A 21,331-nucleotide genomic window follows, 5' to 3' on the forward strand; every position below is an offset into this window, starting at 1 on the left:
GCATAATAAATAGCAGACATTTATGATTAGATGTTTATATTATACATTATACACACACATAGACACACACACACACACACACACACACACACACACACACACACGAGGGGGGACCCAAAAATGGAGATTTATTTATAAGGAAATGTGTATTTACTCTTACATGTTTACGCTCCAGTCACCATCAAGGTATTCTCTGTTTGATGCAATACACCTATTGAGATGCTTTTTCCACTGCTCAAAACAGTTTTTGAACTTGTCAGTTTCGATACTTTTTAGTGCTTCTGCTGTTTTTGTTTCACTTCTTCCATATAGGCAGAATGTTTCCCTTTGAGAACTTTTTTCATCCAGGGAACCAAAAGCAAGTCGCTTGAGGGGGAGTGGTGGGAGATTGAGTGACTAGGGTTGGTGAAGCATGGGGTCATGCTGTTTGTGGTCAAAATCTGCTGAATACTCAGCATGGTATGGGCAGGTGCATTGCCATGGTGGAAGAACCAGTCACTTGTTTGCCACAACTTGGGACGTTTCTTCCACAAATCGTGATGCAACCTTCTTGAAACTTCCAGATAAAAACTTTGGTTGACCATTTGATCTGGAGGAACAAATGTACTACAAGGGGCCTGCCCTCCAAAAGATAATTCCATGTTTTGGGGGGTGCTCCCTCATATACTAGGTATTTAGTAGATATACCATATGGTATATTATGATGAAAAATCATTAAAAACAACTTCATCTCTATCTTCTCCCCATCCTTCAGTGCTGATCTTGTTGCCTTGAACAGGGTTGTATTGTTACAGGTATCAGTGTCATTTGAGGACGTGACCGTGGACTTCAGCAAAGAGGAGTGGCAGCTCTTGGACCCTGCTCAGAGACGCCTGTACTGGGATGTGACACTGGAGAATTACAGCCACCTTCTCTCAGTGGGTAAGCAGAGCCAACCTATGAAGCTGTGAGGAGCCTGCTATGGGTTACATTGTACCCCCCAAATAAAATACGTTGAAGTTATAAGCTCAGTACTTCAGAATGTAACTTTATTTGGAAATGGTCTTTACAGAAGTAATTAAGCTAAAATGAGGTTATTAGGGTGGATCTTAATCCTATATGACTGGTATCCTTATAAAAAGGGGACCTCTGGACACACTCACATTCACACACATGCAGAAGGCAATGTGAAGACACAGGGAGAAGATGGTGTGTCACTGGAATGATAAATCTACATGCCAAGAAACAACTGAGGCCATCAGAAGCCAGGAGGGAGGTCTAGAACTGTTCCTTTCCCAGAGCCTTCAAAGAGAGCGTGGCCCTGCTGAAATCTTGGTTTTAGAGTTCTGGTCTCCAGACTGTGAGGCAATAAATTTCTGTTGTTTTGAGTCCCACCCTCACCCCCCAGTTTGTGTTACAGCAGCCCTTAGGAAACTAATATAGAATTTTATACTTGGAAAAAGGGTATTTCTGTGACAAATACCTAAAAAATGTAGAAGTGGCTTTGGAATTGACTAATGGGTAGAGGCTGGAGCTAGAGGGTAGGTTTTGAGATACTTGACAAAAAAATCCTAGATTGCCTTGAGACTGTTGGTGGAAACGTGAAGCTAAAGGTACTTTTGGTGAGGTCTCAGATGAAAATGAGGAACATGTTATTGCAAACTGGAGGAAAGGCGATCCTAGTTATAAAGTGCCAGAACTTGACTGAATTGAGTTCTGGTGGGTAAAAAGTAGTGAACTTATAAGTGATGAACTTGAATATTTAGCTGAGGAGATGTCTAAGCATGGCCCGATTTTTCCCTGTTACTTATAGTAAAACATGAGAGGAAAGAGATAAACTAAAGAAGTAGGTGTTAGGGTAAAGGTATCAGAACTTGAAGATTTGGGAAATTATCAGCCTATCTGTGTTATACAAATTGAAAAAGTATACTCTGAAAACAACACCAGGGTATGTCTGGACAACTGATTGCTGAAGAGATTAGGTGTGTGACTTGTGTATCCAGTCAACCATCTCAGTAGAAATGCTGCCAGGTTGGGCTGAAGGGGACAGAGCCACAGAGCTTGGCAGGGCTTTGCTAAGGTTGTTAGATGAAGCAAGACCAATAGACTTCCTGGGACTCTACAGGCCGGAAATGGGATGGTAAAGCTATTTGGTTGTGAACATGTGTTATTTGTCGAGAAAAGGGAAGAATAACTTAAAGGATGGTTCAGAGGTCAGTAAGGCTGCAGCTGCCACCATGGGCTCTCTGGGGCACAGGCAGGGTAGATGGGGGACCCACCACCTCCTCAATTTCAAAGGACAGGGCTATCTCTCTGTTTCCAAGACTGAGGGAATGGGCCACTACCCAGGACCAAGAATGTAGAGTTGCCATGTCTGAGCTGAGTTCACACCTCTTGACAGTTTCACATGCTTTTGAACTCTCTCTTCAAAGTTCTTTTCAATTTCCCCTTATGGTACTTGGTGACTGTCAATTTTGTGCTGGTGTTTAGCCTTACATGGAATTTAATCACCCACTTCGGGCTACATTCTCAAGCAACACGAGTTCAATAACATGCAGCCCAGTGTACCAGGAGCTGCTATTGACCTAACACTATCCACAAGCTGGGCCTCAATCAGAAGGACTTGTCTGCTACAAGCAGCACTGGGGAGTGGGTCTTCTGTATGCCACATTTCTGGAGCCCTACTATGGGGCAGAGATTCAGCTCTGGCATCTTCCATGTTCACTTACTGTTAGTAAGGGAATCTTTGTTAAGTTTCTTCTCCCCCACTAACTAGTATGCTTAAATTCAGTGAGTAAGTAAATTCAGGCCCCACAGCAAGCCAAAAGGTATTTCTCAAAAGGAGAATAGTTATCCACAGAGCATGGCAGGTTTCTGCTCCAAAATCCTAAGGATCTGCACTGTGATTCACCTATGGAAACCTGCCAAAGGCTCCAAATAGCATCTCTGTCTGCCACTGTCACTTTCAGCACCATTGAATTTACTGGTTCATGTGGCCCAAGTAGCAGAGCAGCTTGTAGAGCAGTGTAGACCAGTTGCAGGGCCTTCTCTTGTTCTAGGTCCCAATCAGAACTGCCTTTTGGATCATTTGGCAAAAGGACCAGAGTGAAATGAAGAATGTGTTGCCTCTGAAATCCAAAGAGCTCAGTAGGCATTGTGCCTCTTTTTTGTTTGTAGGAGGGGACACATACAAAAACTTACCCTTCACCTTAGAATGGATTCTCAACATGTCCTACACCACTAGATCCCCAGAATTCTCTGAAGTGGAAGACTCTTACATTTTTGTCAGATTTACTTCCCACCCTCTCGTATGTCAGTGTCTTACCCATAAGTCTAGGATAGTTGGTACTTCTTGCTCATTAGGTCCCATCAGCAAAATATCATCAATGTAATGGACCACTGTGATATCAGATGGAAAGAAAAGGCAATCGGGGTCCCTGCAGACTGAAGTATGATATAGGACTGGAGAGTTGATATACCCATGAGGTAGGTCAGTGAATATGGCCTTCACTAGCAGGTATCACAAAAAAAAATCATTTGCCAGATTAGTAGCTACATACTGGGCATCAGGGAATGTGTTCATTTGCTCAAGCAGTGAAACTACATCTGGAAGAACCACTGCAACTACAGTTACCACCTGGTTAAGTTTATGATAACTTACTGTCATTCTTCATAATCTGTCTATTTTCTGCACAGGTCAAATAGGCAAGTTGAATGGGGATGTAGTGGGAATCACCACCCCTACATCCTTCAAGTCCCTAATGCTGGCACTAATCTCTACAATCTCTCCCGGAATGTGGTATTGTTTTCAGTTCACTATTTTCCCAAGTAGAGGAAAGGCTTCCACTTGCCTTTCCCACCATAATACCCCTTACTCCACAGGTCAGGGGAGGCCAGTGTGAGGATTCTGCCAGTTGCTGGATTTGTCTGTTCCAACTATGTATTCAGGAACTGGGGAAATAACCACAGGCTGGGTTCAGGGACCCACCAGACCCACTGTGAGATGGACCCGAACTAAAACTCCATTAATCATTTCACTTCTGTAAGCTCCTACTCTGAATGGTGGGCTACAGTGGTATTTTGGGTCTCTTGGAATTAGTGTCAGTTCAGAGCCAGTGTCCAGTAATTCCCAAAATATCTGATTATTTCCTTTTTTCCCCAAAGCACAGTCACCCTGATAAAAGGCCATAGGTCCCATTGGAGAAGGCTGGGAAAATGAGTAATAGTATACATTTTTGGCAGTGTACTAGGATCCTTTCCCAAGGGAGCCTGGCATCCCCTTCATTCAAGGGGTTCTGGGTCTGTAAATAGGCTCAAGTCTAGAAAATAACCGAGGGACCGTAACTCTGTGGTTTTGTGATTCAAATTAGACTTTTTTTCATTTGATCTATAACTTTTTTGCTTATACAGATCAACTAAGAATTTAGTAGACTTCCCACCTATTCCTTTTCTATAGACACCATACCATTGATCTCTGTGAGTCAGACTATTCTGGTTGTTGCTTTGACTCTGCTGTCACCTTTGGCAATTAAATACCTCCACTTGGCCCCTGCCACCACAGGATCCAATTATTCCCAAGTGATTAGGTTTACCTATTCAGTGCCAGCATTCCCACTGCAAGTTCTGACCTATAGACAAGAGCAACAGAACTCTTCAGCGATGCTGGGGCTCCCCACACAAATTTGGTTCTTACAGTTGTGGCGACAGATGTGTCCTCTGGACCCTCCCAGAGCAGATGATCAGGTCTCACATGATAAATTCATTCCAACATCTCAGTTTTCCTAAGCCTTTGGATACCTTCCCCTGCAGTATACCAGGGCAGTTCTGGCATTTCAACTTCACTTAGTACAGACCACCTTTAGGTCTATGTTTCAGCCAACCAACCAAACAGTTAGAGTCCTTTCTAACACATAAGCAACAATATCAAATTCAGAATCTCTGCTCAGTGGGCCTATATTGATCAATCCATCCTGATCCAACTTTTTGTTCCTCCTACCATGATCACACACTCTTGACTTTCATATCCACAGAAAGTCTTAGATTCTGGTCTGTATCAATTGGACTTATGCAGTTTTTTTGGTGTGCATGCATACTCATGAGTCATACTTTGTACTTCACCTTTTGGGGCCTACTTTGATTTGAGTCCAATTTATAGGTCTAAAAGCAAAGAAGGGTGGTGGGCATAGAGTTCTTGGGGGAATCAACAGTGCCTGACAAAGCAAGTACCTCAGGGGAGGTCATTGAAGCCTCAGGCAAAAAGTAAAGAAGATACATAAGAATTTAGAGTTTCAATATTCACATATGAGGAGGGGGAACCAAAAAAACCTGGGATTATCTTTTGGAAGGTGGGTCCTTTGTAGTATAGGCTACCCCTGCTAGGTTAGTCTTCTAGGAACCCATCAGCATTGGTGTACCTGCTAGCATTGTTGTTAGAGGCTGCATTCAGTTTCAGTGAATTTTTAAAAAGTATTTAGTTTATTTCAGCATATTGGCCTATTTCATGATGGGTGGTTTACGAGCACACCTGCCCACACTGTGCTGAGTGTTCAGCATTTCTTACCAAAAGCGGCATGACTCCCATGCCCCACGCTTCCTATTCACCTGATCTCCCCCTGAGCGACTTTTTTTGTTTGTTTCCCTGGATGAAAAAAGTCCTCAAAGGGAAACGTTTTGCCAGTGTGGAAGAGGTGAAACCAAAAACAGCAGAAGCACCAAAAGGCATCAATATTGACCAGTTCAAAAACTGTTTTGAGCAATGGAGAAAGTGTCTAGATAGGTGTATTGCATCAAACAAAGAGTGCTTTGAAGGTGACTGAAGTTTAAACATGTAAGAATAAATACACAATTTTTTATAAATACATTCCGGGTTTTTTGAGTCCCCCGCGTATGTCCCCATTCTAGTGATCAGGATCCCATTTCTTTCCAATCAGTGCCCTTGCTTTAATGGCAGACACCCTGTGAGGTTGTGGATTCAATTTGTGTTGTAATTTAGTTGCTCACAGGATGAGACTCTGGTTTTGGCTTTCCTCAATCTCAGCTCTGCAGCTACAGAAGCTAAGGATTTCTTTCAGAGCAGACATAGAAATTTTCAATTCATTTATGTAGCACTTGAGCTGGGAAATCGAATCCTGAGCTCATCCTTTTTTCCCTCACTTTGTCCAATATAATTAGGAGCAATCAGCCAATTTTACTGTACTTGTCAGTTTGACAAAAATGTTGTAAGATGTTAAATCAGTGGTCATCCAGGACCTTGCCTCTTATAAGTATTTGAATAGGAGTATCCAGTGGTGGTGTTTTGAGTGTCTCAATTGCCTCATCATGCCGTGAACTATCAGTGCCCTTCTTTACTACTGGAAAATAGAGTTATCAGTGCCTTTAACTTTAATCACATTAGAGGACCAATTCCAAAAATCCCAGAACCAATTCAGAAAAGTCATCCTTAAGATTGTATTCCTCTAGAACCACTCTTGGTGCCAAAATCTGTACTAGGATTCTCCAGAGAAATGGAACCAATAGAATATATAATACATACATATACGTCCATAACATATGTATATATTATATATCATATATGCATGTGGCAGGGGGAGAAATAGAGACAGAGAGAGAGAAATTTTTAAAAATTGGATCACCCGATTATGGGGGTTGGCAAGTTGGAAATTCCTAAAGCAGGCCAGTGGGCTGGAAATTTAGGTAAAAGTTAACATTGCAGTCTTGAGTCTGAAATCCATGGGGCAGGCCAGCAGACTGAAAAATCGAGGCAAGGTTTCTATGTTGCAGTCTAAGGCAGAATTTGTTTTTCGACTACCCATTACATATTCTCTTTGCCTTCAGCAGGCTCCTTAGCTGGTCATGGTTCTTTACCTGTAGGGCAACCTAAACCTTCATCTCTATGTCAGAAAAGATCAGAGCTGGAGAGTAGTTAAAACTGTAAAAGCAGACTTTATTCAGAACTGTTGCAACAGAGGAAAAGAGACCTCAGCATAGAACTGGGCTCAATTCCTAATACAACATGGACAAGTGGGAATTTATAACTAAGGAGCGGGGTGGAGGTAGTGGATGGAAAATAACTAAGAGGAAACATCAGGATAAAGGGGATTCTGGCTAAACTGACCCAACAGGATTATTGCTGAAGCCAGGCCAAAGTGACCATATATCACCTGGGGGTTTGTGGGGAATGATCAGATATTGAGGTTGGGGGATCTGGCTAAAGTGATTTAACAGGATTCTTGCTAAAATTAGGCAATGCAAAGATGGATATGGAAGTCCAAAGTTGAGTCCTAGTTGGGAAAAGGATTCAGAAGAGCCCGACTAGTGTTTTGCCAAGGAGAGCCTGTTTGTCAGTTCCTCCTCTTATTCAAGAAAAGAAGAAACGTTCTTCTTTCCTTTGAACAACATAAGTCTGTTTCTCATTTAGTCACCTTTTGTTCATTAAGGATCAGTTGAACCATCTGTTGAGGCTTTGTAGCAAAGGATATTTGCTAGATGTTTCTAGAAGACAGGCACTTAATGAGTGAGATTTCTATAAAAATGAAATTTGGATTTCTATAATAAAATTTGGGATTTCCAAATACTATTAATTTCTGAGTCCAGAGAGCAGTTAGTCAAGAAGATTTCTAGATGTTGGGGTCAAAGCATCTATCGATGGTAGCATGAGGATGGCAGTAGCAATCTGACAAATTTCCTGGTTTGCAGTTTGAATCTCTGGCAATGGCATCAGGTGTTCTGGTAAACCTGATTGGCCCACAAGTAGCAGGTGTGAAGGTCACCTGTACATGATCTGTTTGTGCTGATTTCTTTGAAGTTTATAGCAAGCCATCCAGCTTCAGCTTGTAGGGCTTTGGGAAAAGCCCATTTTGGTTCTCAATGATACCAAGTCAGGAGGGTAGAAGAGAAAGTGGAAATGTTAGAAAGTTATAGCCCGATATTGGAGGAAACCAGAAGAATGGATCCAGTTCAGTTTGCAGGTAATAACCCACAATGGTGTGCTATAGTTTTTAATTGAAACAAAATTTCTCTCCACAATTACCCTTCTTTTTGATCAAAGATAACCAAAGCAAGGTTATTCTTGTTTACAAAACAAGTCTGGTCTCATTAGTTTGGCCTGGTTATTTAATAAGTGCAGCAAGAATGGCAATTGACTGCATAGGCCTTTTTGAGTTTACTTTGCCAGAATTTGTCATAAGGAATCTCAGATTAGACTTTTTAAAGCCTCTTGAGGCTAAGAAGCTAGACCAGGAACTTGCCACCAGATTTCAAATTCATCTTCTCTCAAGATTTAGGTGAATTCCTTTCTTCTTAAGGACCCCAAGACATCCCAGGGTTCCTGAGCCTGCCAAAAGTGACCTTTCTTACTCATCTGTAAGGTTTGGAACTCTAGAAGCCAGGTACCAGGCCAGTTTTTCCAAGAGGGTTTTGTAAGTGTTAGCTTCATTAAGTCAACCCTAGTTCCTTAAAACTGTCTTATCATACTAAAAATATGATATTCCAGTTTTGGTTTTATAACCAATGTTTCCGATTATGGCCTGTTAGAAGCAGAAGAGATTCTTACTGAACATATGCAAATAATTATATTGCCATGAAAATAAGAACACAAGATTTTCTGAATTCTGGAGGGAATAGGAAGGGAGAAAAGATAAATGTTTCATTTATCTTTACAAAAGTATAGTCTATTAAATTGTTGTAAGTCAAAGGTAGCTTAAGAGAAAGGGGAAAGAAGTTCCTTATATCTCGAAAATAGAACATTAAAGAGCATTCAGTGTTCAAAAAAACCCATAATTATCCTATATCAGTTCATTCAGTCCCATGTAATTAATTCTTGTTCTGCTTCAATTTGAGTTAACAGTTTTATGAACCCATGAGCTTCTCCATTAGAGTTCTAGAAATCCTTAGTCCACTGGTGATCCCAACATTATTCAAACAATGCTATCATGTAGCATTCTTTTTTTGTTTGTTTGTTTGTTTGTTTTGAGTTGGAATCTCACTCTGTCGCCCAGACTGGAATGCAGTGGCCACTCCCGACCACCGCAGCCTCGACCTGCTGGGCTCCGGTGATCCTTCCACCTCAGCCTTCCAAGTAACTGGAACTACAGGCGCGCGCTACCACGCCCGGCTAATTTTTTGATTTATTGTAGAGATGAGGTCTCACCAAGTTGCCCAAGTGGGTCTCGAACCCGTGGGCTCAGGCAATCCACTCACCTCAGCCTCCCAAGGCGTGGGATTACAGGCTGAGCCACTGAGCCCAGCTTATCATGTAGCATTCTAACCTGTAGCTGATTACAAATACTTTCAGAGACAAATCAGAATAAAACAAAAACTGTCTGTGAATGATGGGTTACAATGGCCATGGGTAAACATCTGATGAAAAGTCCATTTGCCAAGAAAATGTGGTTATTTCTGTGACATACAACATTTTAAAATAATAACCAGAATTATGACTGATTACATTGTCAGGATGAGTCATTGACAATTTTTTACGAATTTTGTACAGTTTCTGAAATATCTATATTAATATTTACTCATACAAATATAACCTAGGTAAGATTAAGCATCCCTTCTTATTTGACAATACCTTTTTATGCAGTTCAACGTCAGATAAACAAATATTCTTAACAACTCTGCTTTTAAAAAATGAAAGAACAAATCCTTTGAGATTTTCCAGGGGCTTTGTGGGAAATCTCAAAGTCAGTTTGAGATCAAGATTTCATGTAGGATTTGATCTTAGGAAGGTAAAGTTGTCAAAAATTGTAAAAAATAAATCGCCAAAACCTTAGTTCTTTTAAAAATGAGAAGTCTGAGATCTCTTAAATAATCAAGGACAGGAACAAGGTTATTAGCACAGGAAATTATTCTGATAAGATACAAAATTTTATTTCCTAGGCAGATTACTTACTTGTAAAGGTAAAGAAAAACCTTTACAATCTCTTATTAAGAACAAACCAATAATCCAAGAAAACTTAATTCATCTTAACAGAGAAAAACCAATTCTAGCTTTGCCACCATGTACTTTTGGTACAAAAATTCATTAAAAACTCATAAATAAATCCATTCAAATCTTAGCCAGCTTGACCACACATAAAATTTCTTTTCTTCAAAGCTTCTATACTTTTCTATATTCTTTCAGATTTTTGTTTTGTTTTGTTTTGTTTTTGGTTTTTGAGACAGGGTCTCTTCCGTTGCCCAGGCTGGAGTGCAGTGACATGATCATAGCTCACGGAAGCCTGGAAGTTGACTCAAGTGATGCTCCTGCCTCAGCTTCCCACACGTGGCTAATTTTTAAAATGTTTTTTTGTAGAGATGAGGTTTTTCTATATTGCCTAGGCTGGTCCATTCAGTTTTTATCCTATATCTTTCTTTGTCATTCTGGAACAACCAGTCATCTTACTTCAGGACAAAATTACTCTTTCTCCCTTAACAAAAGCACATTCGTCATATCTTATATACTCTTCCTTATCAAAATAACATTATACTTTTGTCCCATACTTTTTATACTGTGAAAAGTAATTATTGTGATTTCTAATAGTTTGAATTACATTTTGTAACCATTAGTAAATTTTGCAGGGAAAACTAGGAAATAGACAATTGTGAACTTTCAAATACCAGCATTCACTAAGAGCAGATTAGCAAATTTTATGAAAAACACCATCTCACAATTTTTAGAGATATGTATTCCTTTGTAGTACAATTTGTCAGTGTGGCAGAAAGAACATGTTTGTGAACAGACTCAGATATCTTTAGCTTCTCAATACTGCATAAAAATAGTAAACCAAAAGTATATAAACTTGTGCTTAATAAATTTTTAGTAGTTTATCTTACTTGGAAATGATCTAAATAATTAATGAATGTCTATTTTCTAACTTAGAATAATTCTAAGATTGCACGTTGCTAAAAAGATTTTGGAAACTGTTTTTAGGCAGACATAACATCCAAAAAGACTGACCATCATCTTGGGTTATTTCCCTTTTAAGTATTTTTACAGCACACGCATGTTAGGCCAGCATTACTTGAAGCAAAACTCAAAAAACTTAAATACATGGGCTGTTTGTTTTACTGCTGTGCTTGATACACATGACATATTGGATATCAAGCAATTCATTTTTATTGCATCTTTACTTGTACATTTGTTCTTAGGTTGAATTTATAATTTTTATAATCTTAATCATCCAGTAAATATAATGCCAGCTTGTTTTACTGGTATTTAATGCTGATAACTCAGAAGGCACAGCTATTTTTATTAAATCAACAATATTAAACTAAAGATTTACCTGTCACATGAACTTGAAAAACTTTTGGGAAAGAGGACTGGATTAAAAAAAAAAAAAAACGTGGTACATATGCACGATGGAATATTATGCAGCCATAAAGAAGGTCCAAATTATGAACTTCACAGCAACTTGGATGGACTTAGAGTCTATAATACTGAGTGGTCTATCACAGAAACAAAAATGATTATCACATGTTCTCACTCATAAGAGGACCTTGAACAATTATCATAATACTATAAGAAAAGGATTGACAGTAGTGGGAAATTGCTGGGGGAGAGGGCACACCTCATCAACAAGGGTGCCTGCATAATGAACATTTGTATACCTAACCCTGAATTGTACCCCATATCTTTAAAATAAAAAATTCAAATTAAAGAAAATCTTTGGGGTTAGTTTCTATATTTCTCAGAGTCTAGGAATATTTAATTTATATAATCATTATCTCTAAGCCAATTTGTTGTTATTGTTGTTGTTTTTTAGTCAGGGTTTCACTCTGTTGCCTAGACTAGAGTACAGTAGTCTTGAACTTCTGGACTCAGGTGATTCTTCCACTTCAGTCTCTCAAGTAGTTGGGACTATAGGCATGTACCACCATACTGCCTAGGCTGATCTTGAACTCCTAGGTTCAAGCAATCCTCTTGCCTCAGCCACCCAAAGTACTAGGATTACAAGCATGAGACTCTAAGCCTATTTGAATAGAACTCCTTTAAGGGACTTTATAAATTAATTTGGAATACTATCTAAGGATAGAAAAATATCACATATACACAATTTACATACATATATAAACATATATGCACAAACAGAGGTCCTATAGATTTCTATTCTAATATTTTAATACACTTTCATCTTTGATATTTTCATTCAAATTGTGGGTTTTAGCAGATGGAGCAAGTTAAAGTTACCTGTTTACCAGTATTTGTAGAGGAGTGTTTAAGATTTTCTCTTGCCCTGGTATCTAATCTTATGAAGGCTGTGGACTAAATTTTAGGTGTGAGACTGAAAGGACATCAAGCAACTGTCTAGATGTCTCCAAAGCCCATCTAAGTGGATAAAATAATCAGTCTATTTCTATTAGCTTTTTTACTCTTTTAGCCTCAGGTGGTTGCTTTTAGGGGTCTTTCAGTCTCTTGAGAGCACATGATGGGGGCAGGGAACCCAAAGCTCAAGAGACTGTAGGGAAGAAAGAGGTCTGAATAGATAGAGGGGTAGAGGAGGTAGGGGTTTGAAGAGGGACCTACCAAAGGTGTCAAGGGAGCTTGAAGGGAAGATTGAATGTGGTAAAAGGGAGAGAGAGGAGCCAAGACAAGGGCAAGAAAGAGGTCACAGAGGAGCCAGTTTGGGGAGATGTCAAGTTTCCCAAGGAGGCCCTTGGAGTTCCAAATTATCCTTAATAAACCCACGCCAACAAGAAAGGAAGCAGGTAGAGTTATCAGAACATATAGTCAGCAGGAGTTCAAGAAGAGGTGTTTCAGTAGACTGAGAAGCTCGCATTTTCTTAACTAATGGTACCATTATGCTTATTAACAAAGAAACTTAGGTCTCTAATCCAGCTTCTGTTCCTTATAGAACCTAGCCTCTTACAAAGACAGAAACCTGGGACTCTAACCCAGCCTTCCTTGCCCAGCAGCTTCTTATAAATAGCTGCTTATCGGGACTCTAACCTAACTTCTAGAGTATACAGTAAGTCCCCTATATATGAACCTTCAAGTTGCAAACTTTCAAAGATGCAAACATGTGTTCGCATGCCCAGTCACATAAGTTAGTTCACACATCTGGTTTTCATTGTCATGTGCTGAACTGTAAGATTAAAAATGCTTTTTGTTTTTTTCATGTATTATTTGTATGAAAAGTATTATAAGCCTATTATAGTACAGTACTCTACAAGGGGGGACCCCCTAAAAACAGAGTTATCTTTTGGAGGGTAGGTTCCTTGTAGTACACTTGGAATTTGTTCCTCCAGATCAAACAGTCATCCAAAATTTTTATCTGAAAGTTTTGAGAAGGTTGTGTCACAATTTGCAGAAGAAACATTCCAAGTTGTGGCAAAACAGGTGGCTGGTTCTTCTACCATGACAACGCACCTGCCCACAATGCACCAAGTGTTCAGCAGTTTTTGACCAAACATGGCATGACCCCTATGCCTCACCCTCCTTATTCACCCAATCTCACCCCAAGCGACTTTTGGTTTTGTTTCACTGGATGAAAAAAGTCCTCAGAGGGAAAAGTTTTGCTGATGTGAAAAAGGCGAAACAAAAAACAACAGAAGCACTACAAGCCATCAAAATTGATGAGTTCAAAAACTATTTTGAGCAGTAGAAAAAGTGTCTTGACAGGTGAATTTCATCAAATGGAGAATTCTTTGAAGGTGACTGAAGTTTAAACATGTAAGAATAAATACACATTTTTAAGTAAATTCTGATTTTTTAGGTCCCCCATTATATAGCCAATTATGTTAGTAGGTACCTCAGCTAACTTTGTTGGACGTATGAACAAATTGGACTTATAAAATGTGCTCTTGGAATAGAACTTATTTGTATGTAGGGGACTTACTGTACTCAGAATCTTAAGAATCAAAGTCTATCCTTACTGTGTTTTAAATGGACTGTCATCCAGAGCACTGACTCAGGAGTCAGACTCATCAGTGGGCCCCCAATCAGCCAAGTCAGGGGTGGAGATAAAGGGCTCAAAGGTGCACACTAGGGGTCCTGGCGGAGAGGTCTAGGGTCCAATGATGAATCTGATCTTATCCAAGTCATGGCACCATAACTGTCAAAAGACACTGGAATTGGAGAGTCGTTTAAGCAGTAAAAACAGTTTTTATTCAGCACTGTTACAAATAGGAGGAAAGAGACCTCACTATAGAACTGGGCTCAATTCCAAATACAACATAAACAAGTGAGGTTTTATAAATATAGCCAAGAAGCAGAGTGGGTGTCAATAGATAGAAAATTACTAAGAGGAAACATCAAGGATAAGGAGGATTCTTAATAAATTGACCTAACAGGATTCATGCTGAAGGTAGGACAGGTGATCAGATAGCACCTGGGAGATAGTGGAGGATGAGGAATTTGATCAGATATCAAGGTTAATCAGATACTGAGGCTGGGGAAGTTTGGCTAAGTGACTTAACAGGCTTCTTGCTAAAACCAAGCAATGCAAAGACGGACATAGAAGTCTAAAAGTCAAGGCCTAGTCTGGAGGAGGGTTCAGAGGAGCCTGACTAAAGTTTGGTCAAGGAGAGAGACTCTTTGTCACCTGTAGGGTCTGGGCCATTAATAGTCCTGCATGAATTGGATTGTTATAGTTTTCTCTTGACTTTAATCACAGGGCATAGTAGTACTAAGAGATGCCCTAAGGGATCTGCTGTATTCTGGACATACACTTTCTTACCTTCATTGTGAAATAACAGTCCAATGTGCCCTTGGTAGACAGGATCAATCACCCCAACCAAAATTGTACTCTCTTCTTTGCCCTTTGCCCATTGATTCAGAGGCATGAGGAGCCCAAAATGGCCAGGTGGTAGTCTTAACTTGCAGTTCAATGGAATCGTTGTTTGTCTTCTGATAGAAGTATTCCTCTGTTTGGAATTAAGACCTTTAGAGCAGCAGAGCATAAGGTCATGGGGATATTGAGGGGTATCATTCCTGGCCCAGGGCTAACAGGACAGGACCACCACCCCAGTGAGGTCTGAGGGTAAATCATGTAGCCAATAAGGATTATTTTCAAGCCTTGAAATCTAATCGAATTTGCACTTTTAGATTTTAGACTTACTTGGGACCCATGATTTCTTTCTTTCTTTTTTTTTGAGTTGGAGTCTCACTCTGTCACCCAGACTGGAGTGCAGTGGCCACTCCCGGCCACCACAGCCTCGACCTGCTGGGCTCCAGTGATCCTTCCGCCTCAGCCTTCCAAGTAGCCGGAATTACAGGCATGCGCTACCATGCCCGGCTAATTTTTTGGTTTATTGTAGAGATGAGGTCTCGCTGCCCAGGCGGGTCTCGAACCCGCTGGCTCAGGCAGTCCACTCACCTCAGCCTCCCAAAGGCACGGGATTACAGGCTGAGCCACCAAGCCCGGCTGATTTCTTTCTTTTTTATTCCAATTTCTTCCTTTTGGAATGGGAATATCTATCCTATATCTATCTGTCCTACAGTTGCATTTTGGAAACAGATAACTTGTCTGATTTCACAGGTTCACAGATGGAGAGGAATGCTTCCCCAGGGTGAATCATACTCCAGGTCTTACCCATAACTGATTTGGAAAATTCAGATGATATTTGAGACTTGGAGTTAATGATGTTTAGATGAAATCTTTGACTTCAGAGTTGATGCTGGGATGATTAAGATCTTTGAGGATGTTGGGATGGGGTGAATGTATGTTGCACATGAGAAGGACATTGATTTTGGGGGGCTGGACAGCAGACTTTTGTGGGCTGAATTGTGTCTTCCCAAAAAGCTATGTGGAAATCCTAATCCAGAGTACTTCAGAACATGACCATATTTGAAAATGGAGTCTTTACAGAGGTAATCAAGTTTAAATAAGGTCATAAGGGTGGGCCCCAATCCAATGTGATTGGTGCCCTTATAAAAAGGGAAAATTCGGACATAGAGGCATGCATACAGGGAGAATGCCATGTGAAGATGAAGGTAGACCATGCATAGAGGGAAGGCAATGAGAAGACACACCAGGAGAAGACAGTCATGTCACAGGAAGGATGTATTTATAAACCAAGGAATGCCAAGGAGTGCTGGCAATCACTGGAAGCTAGAAGATGAGTAGAAGGATTCTCTCCTAGATCCATCAGAGAGAGCATGACCAGGCTGACACCTTGATTTCAGACTTCTGGCCTCCAGAAATGTGTGAGACAATAAATGTCTGTTGTTTTAAACCACTCAGGTGTTGGCACTTTGTTACAGCAGCCCTGGGAAACTAATACAGAGCCTCAGTGAGGGTGTTTCCATTCTTAGCCGCTGAGACGTCTGGGACATCTGAAGCGTGTGATGATGCCATTTTTGATTTGTCTGAGATTCTTCAGTCCCTTTTCACCTCTGTGATTATTACTCTGTTCCCAATGAAATGTGGTTGTATTTCCAAAGGACAAATGGGAAGCAATGAGCTGGACCCAATTCTCTATCACATCCTATTACAGGGTTTGAAGTTCCCAAACCAGAAGTCATCTTCAAGTTGGAGCAAGGAGAGGGACTGTGGACGTTGCAGGGGGAGGCCCCGCATCAGAGCCGTTCAGGTGAGTGAGTGATCCTGGCAGATGGGGACATGGAAGCAATCTTTTTTCCTGATAAAGGCTGATGCCTTTAAAATGCTATTATTGCGACCCTTCTTAAAGGTTCAAAACTTTAGAAATTGCTTGAGGGTAGATAGCATTGGCCTCTCAGGTACCAAATTGTTCTCTCTTTAGTTCCCCTACTGTTACCAACTGTCTTCTTTGTGTGGCTTTCTTCCAAGAGAGTTGCCTAATTCCTACATTCTGGATCATATGCCAGGCTTCCCCAACCAGGTCTTGCTTTCTTGAATATTCTCTCCTTCCATTACATTGTAATGCTTCAGTACTTAAACCACACCCCCTGAGTCTTAGATTCCTGTCATACGCAGTTAGGCTTTAATGGATTTGCCTTCTTTGAAAATCAGTTGGTTACCTTATTTCTGTTCTTCTGAGTACCTTTTCACATTTTTCTTCCTTTCATTTTTATCTTCTCACTCTAAGATACTAGTAAACTGTCATCTACAGCCTGCCCCACTACTTGTTCTCTTTGTAACTATCTCCTTCAGCTTCCTCACTCCTCTCCATCTTCCCATAGATAGCTTCATGCCTCTGTCTCTCTTCTTCTGACTTTATGGTTGCTATCACTGAGAACTTTTTAAAAATCAATTTTATTAAGGTATAATTTACATAGAATAAAATGTATCTATCTTAAGTGCATAGTTTGATGCATTTTGATAAAGGTATACACCAGTATAACCACCACCCCAATCATGATATATAATGTTCCATCACACAGAATGCTCCCTCATGTCCCTTGTCTTCAATATCCATTTTGGCCCCAGGTAACCATTGACATGTTTTTTTGTTTTTGGTTTGTCACTATAGATTAGATTTGTCTTTATTAAGGTTTCATATAAATGGAATTATACATTATATACTCTTTTGAGTCTAGCTTCATTCACTCAACCTAATGATTTGGCAATGAGTTTATCACTAATTTGTTCCTTTTGGGTACTGAAGAGTATTCCATGGTATGAATATATTGCAGCTTGTTAATCTGTATACCTGTTAATGGATAGGTGGTTAAAATATTACTATTATGAATGAAACTGCAATGAATATTCTGGTACTCTTTGTGTAAATATATGTTTACATTTCTCTTGGATAAATACCTGGGATTGGAATTGCTGGGTCATATAATAAGTGTATAGTTACCTTTATAAGAAATTGTCAAACTGTCTTCCAAGTTGGCTATACTATTTGACAGTCCCAGCAGCAATACATGAGAATTCCTGTTACTGTACATTCTTGCCAACATTTACCATCAGTCTCTTTAATGCTTGCTATTGTAGTGGATGTGTAATGGTATCTCATTATGATTTTAAGTTGCATTTCTCTGATGAGAATAATGATGTTAAGCGTCTTTCTATCAGCTTATTTACCATTTGTATTTTTAAGGTTTAAATGTCTATTCAAATATCTTTCTCATTTTGTACTGAGTCATTTGTCTTATTATTGAGTTTTAATATACGAGGTGTGACAATTAAGTTCGAGAACTCATCCTAGAAAAGGTGCTACATACCTCACTGCTGAATATCACTATAGTCACTTTCTAAGTACTCCCCTTGGCAAGCTATGCACTTATGCCAGCACCTAGTCCACCTGTCAAAGCAATTTTGGGACTCTTTCTGGAATGGCCATAAGAGTTGTCACCCTTGATGTCCTGAATGTCCTCAAAATGTCTTCCTTCAATATTTCCTTTATCTTTAGGTAAAGAAAAAAGTCACTGGGGGCTAGATCTGGTGAGTAGGGAGGGTGTTCCAATACACTTATTTGTTTACTGGCTAAACACTCCCTCACAGACAGTGCTGTGTGAGCTGGTGTGTTGTGGTGATACAAGAGCTCCTTCGGGAACATTTTTGCACACACCTTTCTCATGCCAAGGTTTTCAGTGAAGATTTTTCTAACTTTTTCTCTATCGATGTTTATTTGATCTGCTATGCTTCTTATAGTCAGCCAATGATTTTGACGCACGATTCGATGAATTTCTGCAATGTTTTTGTCATTTCTGCTCATTCCTGGCCATCCTGACCTCTCTTCATCAGTGACACTTTCTGTCCCCTCAGAAAAATGTTTAATCCATCTGTACGCTGCCATTTTCTTCATGGCATTATCTCCATAAACTTGGACTAACATGTCCCTGATTTCACTTCCACTCTTGGCAAGTTTAACAAGAAATGTAATGTTTGTTCCTTGCTCTGATTCAAGCTCCAATGTTTTTGCAACAGCACACAAAAACATGCAACAATAACAATGAACACCACTCAGCAAGACATCACCACGTGTCGACATGAACACAGCTGTGAGACACTGATAATCTTATCAAGTTGTTTGTACAGTGCTGCCAACGTGAACACAGTTCACAGTGGCAATTTCATGAACTTCATTGTCAGGTCTCGTATTTGCAGATACAACTTCTTTACTAGACATATGTATTGCTAATATTTTGTTCCAGTCTGTGGCTTGCAATTTCACTTTCTTATTAGTGCCTATCAAAGAGCAAATATTTTAATTTTGAAGTCTCATTGATCATTTTTTAATTGTTCTTTTTCTGATCTGTTTACAAGAAATTTTTGCCTACTACAAGGTTTTTCCATTTTTTTCTACAAGTTTTATCATTTTACCTTTTTCAGTTTAGGTCTATGATCTATTTTTTTTGTATAATGTCAAGATCAATGTTCATTTTTTTCAATACTGATATCTAGTTCTTCCAGAAACATTTGTTGAAGAGACTTTCTTTTTCCCATTGAATTTCCTTGGCATGTTTATCAAAACCAATAGACTTCATATATGTGAGTTTATTTCTGGATTCTCTTTTCTGTTTAGCTAATCTATTTGTCTGTTTTAAAAGGTAGGTTTTATTATTATTCAGGTATGATGAAGCCAACTGATCAGGAGATAATTTCCATTGAAAAGATAGTTTGTTACTCACAGTTCCCAAGTGGAAGGGGCATACCACACTGTGCAGAGCCACATGGGAAGCACCAGGGTCAGTGAGGAGGTAGAAGGAGTCAGGGAAAGCATGGGCCAGAGCCTTTATAGCGTTTTTTGTGGGAAGGAATGGATGAGGAGGGTAAGCAGGCTAAGCATGTTTAAGATTGGCTAGTCTGAATAATTTCATTGGGTTCCACTATATAAGGACTGTCCCTACTTGCCTTGTACCTGGTGCTGGGGTGATTAGGGCAAGGGGATATAGTAGCTCAACCTGTGAGAACTCAATAAAGGAGGTAGTTGTTGGTATGGTTTGCATATGAAAGGCATGCTGTCTCTAGGAATTAGCTAGTCCTGTGATGGGCAGTCTCTCTAGGATCAGCTAAGCTCCAGATATCAGAGCATCAAAAATACAGTAAATAAGAAAATATAGTTAATATATTATCCTTTTGGCAAACCCATACTATCTTTATTACCGTAGCTTTTATAGTAAGTCTTCACATTAGTGAGTATAAGTCTCTCATCTTTGCTTTTTAAAATTACTTTGGCTCTTGTAGATAATTTGCATTTTTATATAAATATTATAATCAGTTTGTAATTTTTACAGAAAGCCTATTGGGATTTTGTTTGGAATTGAGTTGGCTATTGACTCTGTAGATCAATTTTAGGAGAATTTAAATCTTAATATTGAGCCTTCTAATCCATGAACATGGCATATTTAGGCAATCATTTCTATTTTAATTTCTTTCATTGGGGTTTTATAGTTTTTGGCATTGAGGTCTTATGCATCCTTTATTAAGTTTATCCCAAAGTACTTGATGTTTTTGATACTGCTTTAAATGCCATTGTTTTAATTTTATTTTTTGATTATTTGTTACTAATATAAATAAAATAAAACATGTTTTCTTTTTAGATTGTTTAGATCACTAGTATAGTACTTTGCTAGTGATTGGCTGCATTGCTAAGTCCACCTATTAGTTTTCTTATAAGTTCCTGAGGGGTTTTCATGTAAATAATTATTATCACCTAAAAATAGGGACACTTTTACTTCTTCCTCTCCAGTCTCATGCTTTTAATTTATTTTCTTTATTTTACTATCTAAATCTTTCAGTTCAATGATTAATAGAAGCAGTGAGCATTGTTTGGGTATGGATAGGGTGAGGGTGGATGGATGGAGGAAGAGGGGCACTGGAGCCAGCATGCCAGAGGTGTGCACTGGTAACCCAGAGATCTGAGTAATGCAAAGAATTGCAACACACAAAGAGGTGAAAGAAAAGATTTATTTAAGAAAAGTTCACTCCCCACAAACAGGAAGCAGGCCTACACTCTGGATGAGTGTGGCCCTGGTGGGCCTACACTCTAGATGTGAGTGGCCCTGGAGCCCCCCCCACGCCCTGCCCTGGCTTAAATCCTTTTCCTTAGAGATGTTGCAATCAGGTAGACATGACTGTCATGACTTCCTTATCAACCACCTGAGAATGTCTTGGAGACCCTGTGACACAGAGACCCATTAATGTCTGTCCACATTATCATAGCCCCTAGAGAAAGGCATGACAAGTATTCTAATGCTCCTGCACCTTCCCAAACGACATTCCTTAGAGCTAATGGAGGGTGCACTTCCCCTTATCTCCTATGCATTCCCAGTGGGTAGTTTCTGGGGATCCTTGACTTCCCTGTAGATAGCGCCCAATCTACTGGAAGACTGAATCCCCACCTGCTCTCCCTCTGAGGGGTCACAAGTCCTATGATCTGCATAACTTTTATAATTACAAGTTTTTTGACTTCTACAATCCTTGCCCAATGCATGATGTCTTAGGCCTTGTAAATTCCCTTTGCTCTAGGCAAGCTTGATTGCCACTATGAGATACCTCTG

The 21,331-nt window shown here is 39.7% G+C and overlaps 1 protein-coding gene across 2 annotated transcripts in view; it reads left to right on the top strand.

The window, feature by feature from the left end:
- ZNF81 (zinc finger protein 81) overlaps window positions 1–21,331 on the top strand; it is an 80,537-nt gene that overhangs the window by 45,845 nt on the left and 13,361 nt on the right. For both annotated transcript variants that reach the window (XM_008054423.1, XM_021710583.1), the window contains exons 3-4: window positions 795–921; window positions 16,396–16,491. In XM_008054423.1, the coding sequence (XP_008052614.1) occupies window positions 795–921; window positions 16,396–16,491 (223 nt within the window). The remainder of the gene's footprint in view (window positions 1–794; window positions 922–16,395; window positions 16,492–21,331) is intronic.

This window comes from Carlito syrichta, unplaced genomic scaffold, assembly GCF_000164805.1.
Source record: "Carlito syrichta isolate Samal-C Ts95f unplaced genomic scaffold, Tarsius_syrichta-2.0.1 Scaffold290302, whole genome shotgun sequence".
Classification (NCBI taxonomy): Eukaryota; Metazoa; Chordata; class Mammalia; order Primates; family Tarsiidae; genus Carlito; species Carlito syrichta.